Below are 23,004 nucleotides of genomic sequence, written 5' to 3'. Positions count from 1 at the left end.
CATCAGTCATTTTTCTGTTTTCTATTTCCATGTCCTGTATTACTCTGAATCAGTAAGTCACTGTGTTCAAAGAGCCATGTGCCAAGGAGAAAACAGGAGGAATACATTTAGTTTGTTTCATTAGACTAAACATCATCTTGTGGCAGGAGAAGTTTAAGTAAAAATAACAGATGGTCCCCCAGGGCCTAGCATAGCTGCAGGTGTTTATAGAATGACTCCGTGTGTGAACATGCATGGCCAAGTGAGCAAGGGGGAGGTGCTGCAGAAGTAAGGGTGTGGGGAGGACGTGACCCTCACCTCCTCTTGCTCATTCTCTCCTCTGTAGTGGTGCCTTGGAAGGATCTCACTTTCTGTATTCTCTCCCTGGACAGGGAAGAGGACTTTACCTCAGCATTTCAAGATGGAAAAGCCACACTAGATAATTCTGATAATTTTTCTTTAAATCAAATAAAAGCTAAAGTTGAAATCTGTTTCAGACTGCTCATATTCCTATTTCCTGGTCCTCACTGGCTTATACTGTTTCCTTCCTATTCTCATGCATGTCTCGAAAGATATCAATACAGCATTCCATGTGAATTATTTTGATTAAATAATAAAGTTATTTGATGACATTAGCAAGCCAATGGATTTTATAGAAAGCTAGTAAAATGACTTCTCTACAACATAGGGAACTTAAATGCCTTTTCAGTGGAGAGTGTTTCCTGGTTCCTAAAATAGGTGAGATTCCTGAAATGTATTTAAAACCAGAAGAATCTATTAACCTCTTACTATGAGCAAAACATTTTTTTTTTTTTACTGAGGAATCTACTTGACAAAACATTATATTAGTTTTAGATGTACAACATAATGATTTGATATCTGTATATATTGCAAAAGGATCTGTGTAGTAAGTCTAGTTAACATCTGTCACCATGATAGTTACAGAGTTTCTTTTCTTATGAGGAGAAAATTTAGGATTTACTCTGCAACTTTTAAATATTTACTCTGCAACCAGGGAATCCCTGGGTGGCTCAGCAGTTTAGCACCTGCCTCTGGCCCAGGGCGTGATCCTGGAGTCCCGGAATCGAGTCCCATGTTGAACTCCCTGCATGGAGCCTGCTTCTCCCTCTGCCTGTGTCTCTGCCTCTCTCTCTCTCTCTGTCTTTCATGAATGAATAAATAAAATCTTTTTTAAAAAATAAATAAATAATGCAGTATTTCTACCTGTTATCACCAAGTTATACATCACATTCCCTTGATTTATTTATTTTATAACTGAAAATTTGTACTTTTTGACCCCTTCACTCATTTCATGCTCTGCCCCCGCCACCACCTCTGGCAACTGCCAGTCTATTCTATATATTTATGAGCTTATTTGTTGTTTGTTTTTAGATCTACATTTAAATGAGATAATACAGTAATTGTCTTTCTCTGTCTGATTTATTTCACTTTGGCATAATGCTCTCAAGGTCTATCCATGTTACAAATGGCAAGTTTCTTTTTTGTGGCTGAATAATATTCCTGTATGTGTGTATGTCTGTGTTATATCACATTTCCTTTATCCATTCATCCATCAGTAGACACTTAGGTTATTACCGTATCCTACCTATTATAAGTAATGCTGCAATGAACATAGGATTGCATATATCTTTTTGAGTTAGTATTTTCATTTTCTTCAGATAAATATGCAAAGTGGAATTGCCGGATTATCTGGTAATTCTTTTTACATTTTTGAAGACCCTCCATACTGTTTTCCACAGTGGCTGCACCAATTTACATTCCTACTAACAATACACAAGGAGACCCATTTCTCTCAATAGCCTTGCCAATGCTTGTTATTTTATATATAGAGAGAGAGATCAAATATGTATATTTATATAAATTTATATTTATATATTTTTATATGTAGATAGATAACCATCTTAATAGGTGTGAGGTAATATCACATTATGATTTTGATTTGCATTTCCCTGATGATGAGTGATGTTGAGGATCTTCTTATGTACCTATTGGCCATCGGTATTTGTTTTTTTTAGAAAAATGCTTATTCAGGTCCTCTGCTCATTTTTTAATCAGGTTATTTTTTGCTGTTGACTTGCATGAATTTTTATGTATTTTGATATTAACCATTTTTCAGATATATGATTTACAAATATTTTGTCCAATTCCATAGGTTGCATTTTCATTTTGTTGATGCTTTCTTCTTTGCTATGCAGAAGCCTTTTAGTTTGATGTAGTCTCACTTCTTTGTTTTTGCTATTGTGGCCTTTATTTTTGGAGTCAAATCCAAAAAAATGATTGCCAAGACTTGTGTCAAGGATCTTACCACTGTTTTATCTTTAAAGAGTTTTATGGTTTTCAGATATTGCATTCAAGACTTTGATCAATTTTTAGTTAATTTTTGTATATGACATAAGGTAGGGGTCCAGTCTCATTCTCCTTGTGGTATATGTTGTTTTCCCAACAAAATTTATGAAAGAGACTGTCCTTTCCCATTAAAGATTCTTGTTTTTTTTTTTTGTCATAAATTAATTAACTACATATGTGTCAGTTTATTTCTAGACTCTCTTCTGTTGATCTGTAGGTATGTTTTTATGCTGGTATAATCCTGCTTCAATTACTATAGTTTTGTAGTATAGATTGAAATCAGGGAGTGTGATGCCTTCTGATTACACAAGATTGCTTTGGATATCCTTTGTGGTTCCATTCAAATTTTAGGATTATTTTTTCTATTTCATGAAAAAATACCACTGGAATTTTGAGAGGCATTGCATTGTAGATTGCTTTGGGTAGTATGGACATTTTAACAATATTAATTCTTTCAATCCATGAGTATGGAGATATTTGCATTTATTTGTATCTTCAATTTCTTTCATCAGTGCTTAAAGTTATCACTGTACAAGTTTTTTTTTTTACCTAATTGATTAAATATATTCATAGGTATTTTAACCTTTTGATGCAACTGAAAATAGAATTATTTCTCTAATTTTCTGATAGTTTATTATTAGTTCATAGAAACATAATAGATTTCCATATATTGATTTTGTATCCTGCAACTTTACTGAATTGATTTATTAGTTCTAACCATTTTCTGGTGGAGTATATTTAAGGTTTTCTATATATAGTATCATGTCTTCATGCAAATAGTAATAGTTTTCTTTCTTTCTTTCCAATGTGGATGTCTTTTATTTCTCTTGCCTAATAGTTCTGGATAAGATTTCCAGTACTACATTGAATAAAAATATAGTCCCACTTGTTTGTTTTTGCTTTTTTAAAACTCAATTTTGGAAGGAGTGGGCATCCTTGACTTATTCCTGATCTTAGAGGAAAACTTTTCTGCTTTTCACCATCATCTATGGTATTAGCTGTGAACTTCTCATTTATGGCCTTTATTATGTTAAGATACATTCCTTCTATACCCACTTTGTTGACAGTTTTTTACCATAAGTGGATGTTGAATTTTGTCAGATACTTTTTCTGCATCTATTCAGATGATCATATGGTTTTTATCCTTCATTTTATTAATGTGGTATATCACACTGATTGATTTACAGATGTTCAACCATCCTTGCATCCCTGGAATAAATCCTTCTAGATCATGGTGTATGATCTCTTCAATGTATTGGTTTTGTTTATTTGTTTTTAAAGATTTTACTTATTTGAGAGAGGGAGACAGAGATAGTGATGAAGATAGCAAGAGAGCACAAGTAGGGAGTAGAGGGAGAAGCAGGCTCCCTGCTGAGCATGGAGGTTGTTGTGGTGCTCAATCCCAGGACCCTGAGATCATGACCAGAGCCGAAGGCAGATGCTTAACCAACTGAGCCACCCAGGTGCCCTTCAATGTATTGTTGAATTCAAATTTTGTTGAGAAGTTTTGTATCTATGTTCATCAGGGACATTAGCCTGTAATTTTCTTTTTTTGCAGTGTCCCTGTATGGTTTTGGTATCAGAGTAATGCTGGCCTCATAAAATGAGTATTCCTTTCTCTTCTCATTTTTTTGGGGAGAGTTTCAGAATAGTTAGTATTAATTCTTCTTTGAATTTTTGATAGAATTCACCAGTGAAGCCATCTGGTCCTTGACTTTCATTTGTAGGGAATTAATTTCTAAATAACTTATTTGATCTTCATAGTAGTGTCTATTCATATTTTCTGTTTCCTCATGATTTAGTCTTGCAAGGTTGTATGTTTCTACAACCATTTTATTCATTTCTTCTAGGTTGTCCTGTTGGAGAATAACTGTTCATAGTAGTAGTAATCTCATTATATTTTATGTTTTTGTCTCCTCTTTCATTTCTGCTTTTATTTATTTGAGTTCTCTCTCTTTTTTTCCTTAGTAATTATAGATAAAGGTTTGTGAATTTTGTGTATCTTTTCAAAGAACCAGTTCTTGGTTCCATTGACTTTTTTATCCTTTCTCATCTCTAATTCATTTCTTTCTGCTCTGATTTTTGTTATCTCCTTCCTTCTACTAACTTTGACCTTCAGTTTTTTTTATCATTCAATAAAGTGTAAAGTTTGGTTGTTTAAGATTTTTCTTGTTTCTTGAGGTTAGCATTTGTCACTATAAACTTCCCCCTTAGAACTCTTTCTGCACTCCATAATTTTTATTATGTGTTACCATTTTCATTTTTCTGAAGATTTTTTAAAATTTTTTATTTATTTATTCTTGAGAGAGAGTCAGAGACACAGGCAGAGGGAGAAGCAGGATCCATGCTGGGAGCCTGATGTGGGACTCGATCCTGGGACTCCAGGGTCAGGCCCTGGGCTGAAGGCAGGAGCTAAACTGCTGAGCCACCCAGGCCGCCCTGGATATTTTTAAAATCTTTCTCTTGATTTATTCCTTGACTGGTTGGTTGTTCAGTAATATGTTATTTAATCTCCACATATTTTTGAATTTTCCAGTTTTCTTTTATAATAGATTTTTAGTTTCATACCACTGTGGTCGTAAAAGATGCTTAATATTATTTCAGTCTTCTTAAATTTGTTAAGTCTTGTTTTGTGGCCTAATATATGGTCTGTCCTTGATAATTCCAAGTGCACTTAAGAAAAACATACATTCCAAAAAAAAAAAAAAGAAAGAAAAACATACATTCCCCTACTATTATTGCATTGCTATCTATTTCTCCATTTAGATCTGTTAATATTTGCTTTATAAATTTAGGTGCTTCTTTAGTGGGTGCATAAATATTTACAAATATTATATCCCCTTGTTGGATTAACCCCCTTATCATTATATAATGGACTTCTTTGTCTTATTAAAATCTTTATTTTAAAGCCTAATTTTTTTTTAATATAAGTATAGATACCCAGATTTCTTTTGGGTTCCATTTGCAAAGAATATCTTTTTTCCATTTGTTCATTTTTCCATCTAGGTGTCCATATATCTGAAGTAGGTCTTTGTAGGCAATGTATAAATGGGTCTTGTTATTTAATTCATTCATCCATCTATGTCTTTTGATTAGAAAATTTAGTCCATTCATATTTAAATTAATTATTGATAGGTATGTAGTGATTGCCATTTTGTTCATTATTTTCTAATTTTTGTTGTTTTTGTTATGCCTCTATTTCTTTCTTCCTCTCTTGCTTTATTTGTGATTTCATGACTTTCTTTAACGGTATGGTTTGATTCCTTTCTCATTATCTTTTATATATCTACTGTAGGTTTTTGCTAGGTAGTTACCATGAGGCTTACATAGAACAACCTATATTTATAAAAGCCTATTATAGGTTGATAACAACTTACATTTGAACATAACTAGAGCTCTACATTTTTATTCTCCCCACCCTCATGTTTTATGTTTATTGATGTCACAATTTACATCTTTTTACCTTGTGTACCCCTTAACTAATTATTATAATTACATCTGTTTTTACTACTTTTGTCTTTTATTCTTCATACTAGCTGTATAAGTGATTAATCCATGATCTTTGCTAGGTATTTACCTTTACTAATGAGATTGATACTTTCATGTTTTCTTATTATTAATTAGCTTTCAGCTCAAAGAAGTCCCTTTGAAATTTATTGGAAGGCCAGTTTAGTGTTTTTTAACTCCATTAACTTTTGTTTGTTTGGAAACCTCTATCTCTCCAATTCAGGATAATAACTTTATCAGATAGAGTATTCTTGGTTGAAGTCCTTTCCAGCCTGTGAAGTTTTTGCAGAAAAAGTTTGCTAATAGTAGGCGGTTTTCTTGTATTTAACAAGTTGTTTTTCTCTTGCCTAGTTTTAAGAGTCTTCCCTTGTCTTTAACTTTTAATTATTTTTATTATAATGTGTCTTGGCCTCTTTGGGCTCTCTTATTTGGTTACTTTCCCCAAACTAGGAAGTTTTCTGCCATTATTTCTTCAAATAAGTTTTTTTGTCCTTTTCTCTTCCTTCTGGGGCTCCTGTTCTGTCTTCATTTTTTTCATTCTTTTTCATTCTTGTTGCTCTGACTGGGGGAGTTCCACTGCTTTGTCTTTAAATTCACTGATCCTTCTTCTGCTCCATCTTGTCTGATGTTGAAACCCCTTTTAGATAGTTTTTCAGTTCAGTTCTTGTATTCTTCAGCTCTGTGACTTCTGTTTGGAATTTTCATACATTTTCTTTGTATGTTCAGTTTCTCATTTGTTTATCCACTTTCTCCCCTGAGTTTGGGGAGGACCTTTATGACCATTCCTTTGAACTCTATATTGTTTCATTAATATTTTTTTCTCAAGTTTTATGTTGTTCTTTCATTTGGAACATATTCCTGTTTCTTCATTGTTTTTGACTATTAGTATCTATGTGTTAGATGAAATAGCCACCCCTCCTAGTCTTGAAGGAGTGGCCTCCTATAGGAGATGAACTTTATTGTTCAATCCTGCCCTAGCTCTTGGTTGTATCTCAAACTGTTATGATTGCCCAAACAGTGTATTTCATTTTTAATAACTGATAGTAGTTTAAGGTGTGCAGTGTCCCAAAGGGGCAGATCTTAGCACCTAGAATCAGGCTGATTGGAAGCTAGATCTTCAGGCAGCAGCTTTTTTAAAAATGCAAATGTATATAGTCCTGTGGATGGCAAGCATAAACCCTGCTGGCCAGAGAATAAGACAATCTAGAGGTGTCCCCTGGGCAACAGTTGTAAAATTCGGGGTTCCAAAAGAGTGGCCTGTTCCTTTCTGGGAGATACCAGTGAGTTTTAGTGAGACAGGGGTTGGTGGACACAATGAAGGCAACCCTTGTCCTGTGTTCCCAGAGAATATCTTTGTGGTTCCTAGATGTGTGCCAAACCTGAAGGTGGACCCCAAGGCAAAAGCTTCAGGACTAGCAAATAGGCCTCTTTCGTGGAAAGACTAGGAATGTGCTTCCGGCTGCTTCCAGTGCCTGGGGTGTCCTAGGAGTGCCCTGGGGGGTGATAGCCTGCCAAGAGCTGTTTTCCTGCTTATTATAGTCCCATGGGACCCAGAACACAAACAACCCTGCTCCCCAGAGCCAAGTGATCCTGAGGTGTCCCCTGGGCTGTAGTAACACAAATCAGGGTACTGGACATAGAAACTAGGCACTTATAAGATCTCACCTCTCAGGATGCTGGAGCTCTGGAATGTGGCAAAACAAGAGTGTGAAGATCAAGCCTGCCCTCAGAAGTCTCTGAAAGGATTTACAGTCTGCTTTTAGCTTATTAATGAGAAGCCTGTCCCTCAGGCTACAGCTCTGTTGATAAACTAATAGACCTCTTTCACAGACAGATTGAGCTCCTAGGTCTATGCTGCTTGCTATGTTCTGGGGGTGGTAGTTTTTAAGAACTCTTACTTCATTGGTTACAATCCTATGGGTCTGTGAGCTTAAGTCTCACTGGCCACCAGAGCCAGGCAATGTAGAGGTGTTCCGTGTCACTAGCCAGAGAAGGATATAAGCTCTTTTTGTAAGATGCCAGTTTTCTGGAGTTAGGGAGACGGAGCCACCCCAGGAGCCTGCCCCCAGGCCAAAGCACTTACACAAACACAGAGGCCTCTTCTCAGAAAGATCAGGGGTATGTTTTTACCTGCTCTCTGCAATGTCCTGGAAGTGATTGGGTCTGCCAAGAACTCTTCTCTGGTCGTTATAGTCTCATGGGACCCAGGATTGCAAGTCCACCTGACATGTGTAGAAGCTCTCCTCTGGCCCTCCCAAGCACAGCAAAGAGAGAGAGCAAAGATAGCACTAAGTAGCTATGATAACACAAAGGGGAAGTTTAAACATGATACACCCCTGGGAGAGAAAAAAACAAAAGGAAAAGAAAAAAAGATGGTACCCAACAGCTTTAGTCAAGCCCTGGGAGAGCATGGATGAGAGAGCCCATAGACTGGAGAATAGAGGTGGTGCCTACTAGTATTAGCGAGGCAGTGGAGAAACAGGAAGATGGCACCCAGCAGTCTCCCTCCCAGGAGAGCATTGCAGCAGGCCCCTGTTCCTTAGATCCATGCTTTAGAATTAGGAAATGAGTCTCTTTCATATGAAGTATGGGTGCTTTACAAGGGGCTCCATCTGGACCAGTGTACTCAGGGGCAGTTTATGAGCTTTTCTTTCCTCACTTCACCAAGACCCCTAGGTCTTTGTGTGGGAGCCTCACAATTTTAGGGGCTCATTTCTCAAGTACTGGTCTTAATAGTTGGGGTGCCCTTTGTGAGGTATAAATCCCTTTGCTCCTCAGGTAGTAACTCTGGGTTTTGAGTTTTCTTCCAGTTGTGAGATATCATACCTGGAGTGGGGTTTATGGTGAGGACTGCCCAGCCTTTCCTGCCTGCTACCATATGCTTTGCTTTTTGTCTCATTTGCAGATGTGAAGGGGTTGGCCCACCAATTTTTAGGTTTTTCTCAATAGCAGTCGATCCATACATAGCTGTAGATTTGGTGTATCCATGGGAGGAGGTGAGTTCAGGATCCTCCTATGTCACCATCTTGAACTGGAACTCCAAACTTAATTCTGTCACTTGTTCATGTAACAGAGAACATTCTGTATGAGCATTGAAGGGATAAAGTAGCTTGGCTTATTATGGCTTGTTCATTTTTTAACTTATTATTACTAGTACTTTATATGGTATTTTTATATATATTAACCATTTCTGAAATACATATATTAATAAAAATTATTTTGTAATAGTTTTTGATATACAGAAAAGTTGCAAAGAAAAAATAAAGAAAGTTCCCATGTAAGATTCACCAGTTCTCCCTAACATTGACATTTTATGTAACGATGACACATGTAGCAAAACCAAGAAGTGGAAATAGAATCTTCGAATCTAAATTACAGATGTTATACTGACTTTACCAGTATTTCCATGAATGTCCTTTTTCTGTTCCAGGAACCAGTCCAAGCCACCACACTGAATTTAATGAAATAGATTTTGAAGAATCTTGCTTTAGCATCATATTTACTATTATTAATATTGTGAATAAAAGCTCATCATTAACTCCATGCTTACTTTGGACTGCCTTCTAGATTACAGTATTGCATACTCTTTTTTTACATTTTTTTTTAATTTTTATTTATTTATTTATGATAGTCACAGAGAGAGAGAGGCAGAGACACAGGCAGAGGGAGAAGCAGGCTCCATGCACCGGGAGCCTGATGTGGGATTCGATCCCGGGCCTCCAGGATCGCGCTCTGGGCCAAAGGCAGGTGCCAAACCGCTGCGCCACCCAGGGATCCTGCATACTCTTTTTTGATTCAAATTTTTGCTAACTGTAGAGAATTATTTAAGAAGGAGATCCAAAACCAGTGAAATCAAGGTAATCATCTATAGGATTCCATTCCAGTTTTGATAAAGGGAGAAGAATAAGAATTGCTTGAATAAGAGGACATTATATTGTCTAAGTTCTAAAAATAAGATCACAGAATTTGGTGAGAAAAGAGAAAGTTTTATTTGTTATTGTCAGAAGTTGTTCATCTGAAAGCAAGAGCAACCTACCATCTGGCAGTCAGTGAAAGTTCTATATGATATAGGCACTGAGTAGATGTGAAAAATAAGAATGTTACACAGTAGAGGAGGCACATGCTCCATTCAGATTTGTGGTCATATGCCAGAAGTGCATGGCCTAAGATTGAGCAGGTGCTAGAAAGTACAGAAGTTCTGTGTTTCAGCGTTAGAAGGAAACATGGATACTTTGGCTTTAGGTTTGCAACTCTGTCATCTCAGAGTTGCAAAAACAACTATTGGCCAGCTAGAGTTTGCAGAAAATCTGAGTCTTTTATTATATATTTTAATTTTTGATTAAAATATTAAATTCCACATTAAGAAAATTTTTCCTGACTGGGGGGAGGGGGGGTCGAGGTTATTTGAAATGGCATTAATTTAATTTAATTTTAAGTATTTGTTTAAGTAATCTCTATACCTAACATGGGGCTCAAACTCACAATCCTGAGATCAAGAGTCGTATGTTCCTCCAACTGAGCTAGCCAGGCACCCCTGAAATAACATTTTAGTGTTGACCTAGTAGCCCCCTACACTTTACACCCACCCAGGTATTTGCACCGGGAAGCACTATGCAGATGCTGGACTTGAACCCCAGTGAAATCCTGAAGATCCACTGCTTCAAAACCAGAGCTATAAGAGCCAGCCAGGACTGAAATATTCAGTAAAATCCCTGTAGCCTGGTCCCTTGAATGGCCTGAATTTATTAAGCTAGAAGTTAAAGGAACCGGCTCCTCCTCACCGCTTTATCTCTTACTTGTTCTCTAGGCCATTTCTTTACCACTCTTTGAAAGGATTTTGTGCACTGGCCACTCTCAAATAAATAAAATTTCTGCAGTCACTTTGTTATAGGCAGAGTCCCACGTTGGTAAAGCACAGTGACACACTTACCTCTTATCCTATTTAAAATCTCCCCTCACCCTTGGTCTGGAAATGCCTCTAACCTGAGGGTGGAGGGCCAGGTGTATGATCTGCACTTCTCTTCTATCTCCCAACAGGCTTCTTCTCTTCCTCTTTCCCTGCCTTTCCCTCTGGCATCCTCTCCATCCTCTGGAGGGTGGGGAGAAGGTTTTCCTTCCCCCTTCTTCCAGGGCATGTATAATTCAGGCCTGGCTCTGGCATATATTGTATGCTGTCTCTGATCAATGGGTTTGGCCTGCTGACTTTTCCCAGCACCTGGACAAGCCTCTTTTCCCACCCAGTTTCAGATTACTCCCCAGACCCTGTCTGTCCACCTTGGAATCACATCACCCTTTCAGACAATGTTTTTGGGCACGATTCCATAGTCTTGTTGGACAGGGTTGCTTCTTCCTTAGGAGCCCAAATGAGAAAACACACATCTTTCTTGGTCACTCTGTGCCCTTCACACTTTAAAATACCCAGCTTCAGGAGACAGATGCCAAGTGCTGTGGATAGCCTTTTGAAGGCTCCTTGCTCACTTGCCATAAAGGATGCTCTCCTTTTCCATCACAGCAGGAGGGGAAGGTGGAGATGCCCAGCACATGGAGAGTTCTCCAGAGTCTCTCACTTTTCAGTTTCATCCCCTTTATATCTGTAGGATGGAAAGATCTATTTATTCTCCCCCTTTGCATGTCCTGAGTCTAGCACCTTGCTTTTGAAATAGGGAGGTGCCTGGCACTTACTGTCTTTTACTGTTAGCTTTAGGACAGAAGAGAAGCTGAGACAGGAAAAAGTTCCATTTCAACATCTGTCAGTATCTTCAACATGGTAGTGTCTTCTGGTCACTTTGTTTCTAGAGTCAATGTGTTTTAATGTTCACTCAAATTTATATCCATTATGAGTCAATTTGTCAAAAGGAATGAAGAATTGGAAGTTAAGAACTGTGTTGTATATATATATTTTTTCTTTTTTTACTAAAATCCCTGTTATTTACTTCCCTGGTTGATGTAGGTGTGTTTGCAAAATTTAGTGATTGTAGAATTTTTCTTTGCAAAATAAATATAGAAACGTCTCCATTCAAGCATTCTGCATGCTACAAGACGTACTCTCTGGTATTACGTAAACTGAAGTGTGAGCTAAGAGAGCAAGGTTAGGTTCCGTTTGCCCTGGATTCTGGGTTTGGGAAGTTAATGACCAAGTAATAATCTTTTATAATCTCAATGGTTGTAAGATTGGTAAAACATCTGTACATTTAAGAAAGCATTGAAGAGGACTTTTTCCTTAACAGGAATGCTTTGTCCAAGTTACTATTTAGCAATACGAAGTAATTTCTTAAGCTTAATCTCAGATACTTTTCATATCAGGTGTAACTACTGATTGATTTGACTTAATAACTAGAACAACTGAATTCTACCCTCTTCCTCTAAATAAAAGAAACTAAAAACCAGACAAAAATGAGATAATTCATCATTTTTTGTCACTGTTTTATTATGCATACAGAAAGAGAATGTGAAAATCCTTGAGAAACTGTTTTTAGAATTTGTTACATTAAACATTTCAAAGAAGAGTATGCTTATCTTCTAAGGGTACTCGACCATTATCATCACTGTGTATATTTCATTTGGATTCCTATCTTTTCAGTTTCCATGTTGGTGATATGTAAACACAAAATTAATTTTTTCCCTGCTTATTACTGTAAAGTTTATTTTGGCAATTAAGTTATCTATCTATCTGTTAAGTTGCTATCTATGTTTCTGGTCCAGGGTCCTTGCACTGGGAATCAGCAGAGCCTGGCCCACAGCAGGCTGTGGGACGCAGTTGTGGGCTTTCTTCATGTATTTGCCCACATGCAGATGAAGCTATCTCAGGTAAACTGTCTTCTCTCATCCTAAATGACAAATGAAAGACTGTAATCATTGGCAAATTCAACATACTTACCTTTGTTTAAATATGATCTTTCTTAGATGCACTTTTTAGACATCTTTTACACTCTCTGCATTTTTAAATATTTTATTTATCTATTTTAGTGAGAGAGAAAGAAAGAACGGGGGGGAGGAGCAGAGGGAGAGGAAGAGAATCACAAGCAGACTCTGCGCTGAGCACAGAGCCTGACATGGGGCTCCATCTCATGACCCTGAGATCATGACCTGATCCAAAATCAAGAGTCAGTGCCTAACCAAATGAGCTGCTCAGGCGCCCTTCTTCTACTCTATATTTAATTTTTTTTTAATAAAAGAATTTTGTATAAGCTGAGAATAGATGGGAGCCATATTCAAATTTGAGAACAAAAGATATTAAGAAATTGAATATAATAGAGAAATAACACAATGTAGTCCCCAAGCATTGTACATTTTACAGTCCTTCAAAGATCCCCTTCATGGTGATTATTCACAGAAATTTTCCTCCTCCCTCCAGGTAATTGAAAAAGGATTTGTAATCTGCAAATCCTTTGTTAAAGAGAGTTTTCTTACTGAGTCATAAATAAGCAGCTCTTCTCAACAGCTGACATTCATTTATTATCAGGACACTTTGCCAAAGTCAAAGAGAAAAAATATAAAAGGATAAGTATGTAAAGAACAGATGTACAGAAAAGAGTAAATAAATCCCTTTGATGCGACCAACTTTGATGGTGGGTCCTGAGATCTGACATGCCTTTCAGGGCTTAGGTGTTTGCCAGGTGTCAGGTAGAGGAAAGAATGCTGTATTTAAGGCCTAAAGATTGCCAGTCCTACCCGGTGTTTTCATTCACATACAGCATGATAGTATGGGTGAGCCAGCTCCCGTTCCTCCAGTAAAGTGAGGATACTTGCACCTGACCCCCGTGGCCTATAAGCAGGAGCATATTATCAGAGATAAAGCCAGGCACTGGTTAAAGTGGTGAGGACAAGTTTTAATCAGTAATAACTATCACAGTGAAAAAAGAGTTCAGCATGAACCAAGCTCCACTGTGATTTGTACAGAGGTGACTGAGTATTTTATAGGGAGAGTGATGGAACAGGCAGAGGGTCAGTAGAGGCAGGAAGGGAGAAATTGCAAAGGGTTGGTCAGTGTAGCTATGATTAGGCCAGCTGTGTCTGTAGGCTGGCAATTATTGAAGTTCAGCTCTTACTCTCACATAGAGATTGGGAGATGAGACCTGTCCTCAAGTGTCAGCTGGCACAAACAAGACATTTTTTTTTTAGCAGCCTTGAGTTTTCCCAGGAAATCCTTCTAAGGTGAGCTAGGATCATCCTAGGGATGCATCCTTGAGCTGGTAGAAATTATATCAGTATTTTGTTCAAGACTGTACAGCCCAAGATTGAATCCTAGTTGAGAAGAGGACTCAGAAGAGCCTGGCTAGAGTCTTGTCAACATCTAATTATTGGTGACTTCCCCCAAATAAGGAAATAACATGCTCTTTCATCTAATTACTAATGACATTTTAGTAAGTAAAGGAAACCAACATGAACCAAATATAAATTTGGTTCACTCACCAAATTTGACAGACACCAAATTTGAGAGACACTCACAAGAGAGCTGTCTTTCTGGTGTAGTTCCATTATTTTTTTTAACATGTGGTGCTATCTAGCAGTTGTTCAGTTTGTAGACCTAGCCAAAGGAACACTATTTAGAAAGAAAGTCGCATCCTTCCAGCCATAGGGAAATTTAGCCTTATATGTAGCAAAATCTAAATGAATAAAATGATACCTTGTATAGTTTTTTTTAGAAAGAAACAAAGCATAGTTTCAAATGAAAACAAGACTTGATGATTCCTAATGTCGACATAAGTATGTTCTGTGTTTTTTTTTAAGATTTTATTTATTTATGCATGAAAGACATAGAGAGAGAGAGAGGCAGAGACACAGGCAGAGGGAGAAGCAGGCTCCATGCAAGGAGCCTGACATGGAACTCAATCCTAGGTCTCTAGGATCCTACCCTGGGTTAAAGGCAGCACTAAACCGCTGAGCCATCAGGGCTGCCTATGTTCTGTGTTTCTAGATGCTTAATCTAAGCAAGGAAGTGTGGACACAATATATCTTTGTAACAGAATTTTTTCATGGTGAAAAATCAAAATCAAACAAACAAACAAACAAAAAAACAGAAAATCTTAACCAGAGAAATATCAGAAGTTTAATAAAATTAGTAAATAAGATACATTAAACAGTATTCATATAGGTGGTACTTGGGAACATTTTTGTTAGATTTATATAAAATGAATTTATGTCATATCACTATTATGCCTTTTTTTCTAGAATAAGTTAATTTTTACAAAACATGTAGCATTTTTGTATAATAAGTTAGGAAGAAGGAGAAAGAAGTACAGTCTTAAAGAAAGATGTCAAATGTGTGGAGGCGCTTGAGTCTTGTGTGGCCCTGAGAATCTGCGGCTGCTTTCATCCTTGTGTGCTCTTCTTAGACCTATTCGTTGTCCACATGTATACTTTAATAAAATGAGATAGAATCAGTAGTAAATACTAATTCTGAAGCATATCTCTTTGCAATAAGCTACATACTTAATGCTTGGCCTTTATAATTCTGGAAACTTTATAATTTATAAAGCTCTATAATTCTGGAAAGTGTTTACATTTGATAAAGCAGTACTCTGTGAAAATAAGAATGCTGTTCTTACTACATAATCTTCTCATATTATCTAAAAGCAATATATATATGTTATGTATTATATGATATATGCTATATATGTTATATGTTAATATAACATGTTAATATTTCAGGATTCCAGTCAAATTGAGCTATTAAAAGAATTAATGGATCTTCAGAAGGATATGGTGGTCATGTTGCTGTCCATGTTAGAAGGTAGTTTTGATTTATATTTTCAAGTTCCCATTATTCTTTTATTTTAAGGACCAATTTGTGCTTGCTTATGGAGTCAGCATACTGCAAAGAATAAAATATTAACCCTGGGATGTGACAGATACTTTGGATTTATTGCTGACTTTTACTGTTTTCTCAAAGTTACCTTTTAAAAAAGAGATATCTTACAGATCTCAGTTAATATAGCTGTGGGATGAAACCAGTAGTAATGTATACTGACACTTTTCATTTCAATATGATATCCTAAAGAATATATACTCTCCAGACATGTAGTATATACAGATTTTATTTGTTCATCTGTTTGTGGTCAGGGGGGACTACAGGCATTTGGATAAACTCCAACTGTGTAAAACACTGCCTTGAGCTGGCTGCACTGTGTCTCTCCCAGGGTTTGTTTGCATCCTGCAGGAGAACAGAGGGCATCACCTCCCACAGCAGCTGCTGGTGGCAAACTTGTGTTCCCACCACATGCCTCCCTCTGCTGTCATTCTCTCTCTTTTCTTTTTCCAACTTGTCTTTCTTTGCTACTGCATTTCTCTTCTGTGTCAGATAGTAAGTGTGGTGGACAAGAGCTTGGGTTCAAATCCCTGCCTTCCTAATTCCTAGCAGTGTGACCCTTGCACTTGTTCCTTCTCTGTTTCCTCCTCCATGAAATAGAGGTAATGACAGACTGCTGTGAGAAGTCAGTGAAATCACGTGAATACAACCAAAGCCACTAAAAAATATTTGCTATTGTTACCTATCATTTTTTCTTGAATCCCTCCTAAGTTTCCTGTTTCTTAGTCTGCCGTGCTTTGCATAACTGTGCTTCGATTAATGAAGGCAAGAGGCATGCCTTGTGCTAGGACTTTAAAGATGCAATGTTGTTTGCAAAAATCCATATGTGGAAGCTACTGTACACTCTCTGAGTGCAGGACCTTCTATCTGACTTCAAATCAAATTTTAGTCTAGATAATAGTAATGAAGAGCAGAACATCTGCAGGAGCAGCAGTGACTGCACCCGCGACAACGTAAATTCACCCATTATAATATATCAGCTCCTCATTTAATCCTAATAGGATTATGACCTTGATAGGATCATTACTACTGTTTTGCAAATGAGGAAACTGAGGCACAGAAATCTGCCCACGTTGCTCAGCTAGTAGATGGTGGATCCTGGATTCCAACCCACCAGCGTGGCTCGTGAGCCTGTTGCTGTTAACCACGTGTTTATGCTGCTCAAGTGGACTCCAGCAGACCTCACCATGTGTCTTTGTTCTGTTGTCTGTGTTTATGTTATACTGCACATTCTGTTCAAGGAATAAAAGCATTCTATGACTCTATAATTTAGGATAATATCTAATTTTCTCAAGCTTATCAGTGATCTTCCATTTTCTGACCATAAATATTCTGGACCGTGAAGAAATGTAGGGAGAGGCTTGACATTGTACGTCAGAAAGAGCACATAATTTGCTTTCAGAGGATGTCTTTGAAGTCCTGGCACTCACCCTCGATAATCCTGTCACAACAGGCACATTGATTTAGCCTTACTAAACTTCGCTTTCCTCAGAATTAATCAAAAGTACCTGCCTTTCAGACATATGAACATTAAATCAGGTGTTGTCTACAAGTAGTGATTTTTCAATCCTAAAAAGCTGTCCAAATACTCATTTTCATTATTAACATGAAACCAGACTTTAGTTTCTGGCTTTAGGATATATATGTTTTCCCCATTTTCTCTATCTGAAAACATGTTGCTTCCTTGATCAGTTGGAGGAAAGAAAACAACTTTTGTTCAAATACTGTTTTACTTGAGTTAGTCTAACCACTTTGCAAATACAGTTTTGAATGCGTTTATGTAATCACTCTTTTAAACTAGAGTTAACAAATAACTATCCATCTTTTCCTGAGACTTCATGCAACAGAATATAAACTAGGAGGTATCCTTGATTCAGATGTCATGTAAGATTTCTATTGTCATTTTTTTCTGTAAACACTTGTTTCATCAAAAATGTTTATTTTGAACACATGCAATTCTCTACCACCAGGTAATGTCGTCAATGGAACCATTGGCAAACAGATGGTCGATATGCTTGTGGAATCTTCCAACAATGTGGAGATGATTCTCAAGTTTTTTGACATGTTTTTAAAATTAAAAGATTTGACGTCCTCAGACACATTTAAGGAATACGATCCCGATGGCAAAGGAGTCATTTCCAAGAGGGACTTCCATAAAGCGATGGAGAGTCATAAGCACTATACACAGTCAGAAACCGAGTTTCTTCTGTCCTGTGCAGAGACCGATGAAAACGAGACTCTCGACTATGAAGAGTTTGTCAAACGCTTCCATGAGCCCGCAAAGGACATAGGCTTCAACGTTGCCGTCCTCCTGACAAACCTGTCTGAACACATGCCCAATGACACCCGGCTGCAGACGTTTCTGGAGTTGGCAGAGAGTGTGCTGAATTACTTCCAGCCCTTTCTGGGCCGCATCGAGATCATGGGAAGTGCCAAACGCATCGAGAGGGTCTATTTTGAAATCAGTGAGTCCAGCCGCACCCAGTGGGAGAAGCCCCAGGTCAAGGAGTCCAAACGGCAGTTCATATTTGACGTTGTCAATGAAGGGGGAGAAAAGGAGAAGATGGAACTTTTTGTGAACTTCTGTGAGGACACCATATTTGAAATGCAGTTGGCGGCACAGATCTCGGAGTCGGATTTGAATGAGAGGTCAGTGAGTAAGGAGGAGAGTGAGAAGGAGAAGCCTGAAGAGCAGGGGCCCAGGATGGGTTTCTTTTCCATTCTGACAGTCAAGTCAGCCCTGTTGGCTCTCAGGTACAATGTCTTGACCCTCATGCGAATGCTCAGCCTGAAGAGCCTGAAGAAGCAGATGAAAAGAGTGAAGAAGATGACTGTGAAGGATATGGTCATGGCTGCCTTTTCATCCTATTGGAATATTTTCATGAGCCTCCTGCACTTCGTGGCCAGCGTTTCCAGAGGCTTTTTCCGTATCATTTGCAGCCTGCTGCTGGGGGGCAGCCTAGTAGAAGGGGCAAAGAAGATCAGGGTGGCAGAGCTCTTAGCCAACATGCCGGACCCCACACAGGATGAGGTGAGGGGGGATAGCGAGGAGGGGGACAGGAAACCCATGGAAGCTGCCCTGCCCTCAGAAGACCTGACAGACCTAAAGGAGCTGACAGAGGAGAGTGACCTTCTTTCGGATATATTTGGCTTGGACCTGAAGAGAGAAGGAGGACAGTACAAACTCATTCCTCATAATCCCAATGCTGGCCTCAGCGACCTCATGAGCAACCCGGTCCCCATCCCTGACGTGCAGGAAAAATTTCAGGTAAGTGCCTCTAAGTCACCGCAGCCCTCTGAACCTCAGACGGACACGACAGAGGACCTGCCACTGGTCCTTGTGCTGGTGCCACAGTGCTGGTAGATACATGGCTTGAGTTTCCCAAGGGAAATGGTAGGCCAAGCTGGCCTTGTTAAGATTCTTTCCAAATTACTGACGTATCTTAAACTGTTAAAATAGAAGCACAAGTCCCCACCCAAATGACAACACAGTGAGCTGAGCATCATCCCATCCACACATAGATTTTTTTTTAAGATTTTATTTATTCATGAGAGAGAGAGAGAGAGGCAGAGACATAGGCAGAGGGAGAAGCAGGCTCCATGCAGAGAGCCCAGTGTAGGACCCAGTCCCAGGACTCCAGGATCATGACCTGAGCCAAAGGCAGACATTCAAACACTGAGCCGCCCAGGCGTCCCCACACACAGATTTTATGAGTCTTTACCATGTGCCTAAGGCCACTGGGTATCATAGGGTATTATAAAGGAAATATAAAAGGTGACCCCTGCTTTTAAATTGCCTTAAAGAGTTTGTTAGACAGAGGTAACTAACACGAAAAAACTAGGAAATAAATGCTTAGTTGTGCAGACCCTAGACCGTAGAGGTCACATATGTTGAGAAAATGGAAACATCACTATGTTTTGGAAGAGTTCGATGAAGCTTAAAGAGGGGGGACTAAGATTTGCCTTGGGGGTGAGAAGGGTTTGAATAAGTGGATGAGGTAAAGAAAGTACTTGTGAAGTATGAAAAGAAAGTGAGAAAGAACCCAGCAGGCCTGTGCTTACTGCTGGCATGGGAGGAACGAGTGGAAAAGGGTGAGAAAGTTTTCACCAGTGGAGTGAAGGGTGTGTGTGGCAAGAGGGTATCACCTGTAGGTTATGATTTAGCTTGAGGTCACAGGGTTCCCTAAACTCATTAGGCGGTGATACGTCATCCTGCTTTTCTTTCTTCTCCCCCTTGGCCCATTCCAGGAACAGAAGGCCAAAGAGGAAGAAAAGGAGGAAAAAGGAGAAAACAAGTCGGAACCTGAAAAGGCTGAGTATGTGTAGTTTCTGTATACTTCCCTTTGTTTCAGTAAGTCTCATTTTCTTGTGCTTTCCCTCTCTCCCTTCTGGGGACATGATAGTCCCCTGCTACAGGACAAAATCTGCCATCCCCCAGGAGAGGCCCCGGAGGAGAGCATCCCTCGGGCTGCTACGCCATCTCTTCCGCCTTGTTCTACGAGGATTCTGCTCGTGGATGGCTCCAGGGATTCCGTGTCATGCTGTCCACAGCTTTGTGCCTAAAACCACACAGACACTTCTGTCCTCCTAAGCCAGGGAGGAGACGAATGTTCTGAACACCATTGCATAGAATCCTTCCAGTGACATCCCTCAAAGTGTGGCCCCAGAGCCTCATGCATAAAAACTGTCTGGCAAATTTGTTAAAAACAAAGATCCATCACTGGGCCCCACTGCAAAGATCCCTGATTCCTCAGGTCTGGTGCGGGACTCAGAAATCTTCGTTTCCCCCTACACACACTCCCGGTGCTCTGGAGCCACAAGAAATAAAGAGCTGGATGTAAAGCAATAAAAATGGATCACTTTCTGATAACACTGGCTTTCAGTTAACCATTGAAACCTACATCTTTCCCCCAGGTGAAATAGTTTCATATGCATACCTTTAAAAGAATCAGTGAAGTCAAATTTGAAGTGCTTGTAAGGGTCACTGTGCTTGCATAGCACTTTATTTTTCTCCTCGTTGTTATTTTCTTTGGCTGTTCTTTATAGTCGGCACTATTTATAGATCCTGCATGGCTATAAAAATGGCCACATTAATGACTGTTTGAATGAAATGTAATGTCATGACAGTCATTTCCATGATAGTTCTTTCATGTTAAAAATAATGTTAGACCTCATACAGATTAAGGTTAGATATGGGTTATGTATATGTGACTACCCATAAATAAACCAAAGATTGGTAGTTGGCACCCAGGAGGGTTGCAGGTGTCAAATTTCAGGGCTTCTGATTCTATAACTGTCTGCAAAATTAATATCTCGACCGGCTTCATACATGTGACCAATCAAATGCATATGCCTCTGATTTTTTAAGTCCTAGTGGCTGATCAGTGTTAAAAGTGAACATTAAGACCATAATTTAAAAATAAGATTGTTGGAAAGTCACAGCAAAAAAAAAAAAAAGTCTTCATCGTTATTCTCTTTTTTTAAATGTTTTTACTGCACAATTAGAAGGGAATGGACTACATACAGCTGTAAAGACGCTTCAAGCCTGTAAATGTCCTTTAGATTTGAATTTCACAGGACTGCCCATCTATGGGCGGCAAGAAGAAGCAAGAAATCCTACCCCTAATTCTAAAATTCTGAATATGATAATGCAGTGGACAGAGGAACTCATTTTCAACAATAATACTATGATTTAAACATTTGTTCATTTATATAATTTGGCACAAACCATTCATCTCTTTAGGTCCTGGATGGTTTATATTTCATTCATTTGTGTTCATAGGGGAGAAGATGGAGAGAAAGAAGAAAAAGCCAAGGAAGATAAGGGTAAACAGAAGCTGAGGCAACTCCACACACATAGATATGGAGAGCCGGAAGTTCCCGAGTCAGCGTTCTGGAAGAAAATCATAGCATATCAACAGAAACTTCTAGTAAGATGTTTTAGAGTGAATATTGTTGTTGATATATTGTGAGACAGTGCTAAGTCAGGCCCAGTAAATATTCATTGACCTTTCCTTGGGTGGCAGTTGGGACCAAGTCAAGTATGCAAGTCTGTTTTATTTACTCACCTGAGTGTGCTTATAAATATGAATATATAATTATAAAATTATAATAAATAAATGCCTTTGGTCCACTGCTCCCTGTCATCAAACCATAACCTCCACACACATCCACATTACCCGAACCCATCTGATTTAGTGACTGCCAGCACACTGCAACCAGTGTCTTCCCAAAAAGACTTTAGGGCAGATTAATAAATATGCTCTGCAGGACACTGTATGAGGGTCTGCAGTGCATGAAAGTAAAACATGACTTTCAGGGTACAGGTAATTCACAGTGATGTTCCAGAACTGGGTTAATCAGTTTTTCTAGAACATCACCTTTTTATTAAAAGCCCAGTTACAAAAATATTAATGTAGTGAGCCAACTTTTCTATTGGTAATAAAAAGGTCTCTTCAAGAATTATTCTTTAAATAGAAACAAGGACAAAAAGTGAATGAAAAGAGAGAAGATAGTTCTTTATGTAGTGTCCTATATATTTTGCAGAAATGCTTCCTAAATTAATAAAATGCATATTCATATTTGAAAAACAAAGGAGGTGTAGTTCTCTATTTGTATTCATACAAGATGTTGGTTGAAAGCCCTATTATTCTATTATATATGATTTTTTAAAGCAGCAAAATGTTGGGAGATGAGTGTGTAGAATAAAGCTACAAGAGGTATTGACCAATAATGTCAGACCTAGAAACTAATACGAACATGCATAATAAAGCCGTTTGAAAGACAAAATCATATTTGATGTTTTACAGCCTTTGAGAAATCAAAAATAGTTAAGAAACTCAGTATACTATAGCACTTCACCTGTAAGGGAAATGGATTGTCCTCAGTAATTATATATTCTAACTGCTTATGTATAAATACTACACATTCTTATATAAGGTAAGGTATGCAAACATAATTAATAGTTTCAGCTATGTCCTCTTAAACTATCTTGTACTTTCTTCCTATCTCTTAGTACAAAGTATCCTGAACATAAACATTTTGTAGATAACTCTGGATAATCACTGATTTGCTGTGTTGTAAGAGTTGCCATGGCTGCAGGCGCACCATAGATAGTAGGGCATGAGGTTGAATGGGCTCCCCAATAACCCACTGTGGCCCCCATGGGTTCCTGAAGACTGTATTTAACTACAGATGTGCAAACAAGCCAGTGAGGTCTTTCTTCCATTGTCTGCCTCAGGGTCACATGCTCTCTTACCGCTTTCCTGCTTCTCTTTCCATATGACTTTCTCTGCCCACCAGTGTGCAGGTACAAGACTAATTATGGCCACCACAGGCTCCTT

The 23,004-nt window shown here is 38.4% G+C and overlaps 1 protein-coding gene across 1 annotated transcript in view; it reads left to right on the top strand.

Annotated features, from left to right (window-relative positions):
- RYR2 (ryanodine receptor 2) overlaps window positions 1-23,004 on the top strand; it is a 753,550-nt gene that overhangs the window by 699,321 nt on the left and 31,225 nt on the right. The window contains exons 90-94 of the mRNA XM_072822940.1: window positions 12,556-12,660; window positions 15,505-15,586; window positions 17,632-18,929; window positions 19,910-19,977; window positions 21,444-21,591. Coding sequence (XP_072679041.1) covers window positions 12,556-12,660; window positions 15,505-15,586; window positions 17,632-18,929; window positions 19,910-19,977; window positions 21,444-21,591 — 1,701 coding nt within the window. The remainder of the gene's footprint in view (window positions 1-12,555; window positions 12,661-15,504; window positions 15,587-17,631; window positions 18,930-19,909; window positions 19,978-21,443; window positions 21,592-23,004) is intronic.

Source organism: Canis lupus, chromosome 4 (genome assembly GCF_048164855.1).
Source record: "Canis lupus baileyi chromosome 4, mCanLup2.hap1, whole genome shotgun sequence".
NCBI classification, from domain to species: domain Eukaryota; kingdom Metazoa; phylum Chordata; class Mammalia; order Carnivora; family Canidae; genus Canis; species Canis lupus.
The sequence above is the reverse complement of the archived record's forward strand: the minus strand, read 5'-3'. Positions and strand labels throughout refer to the sequence as shown.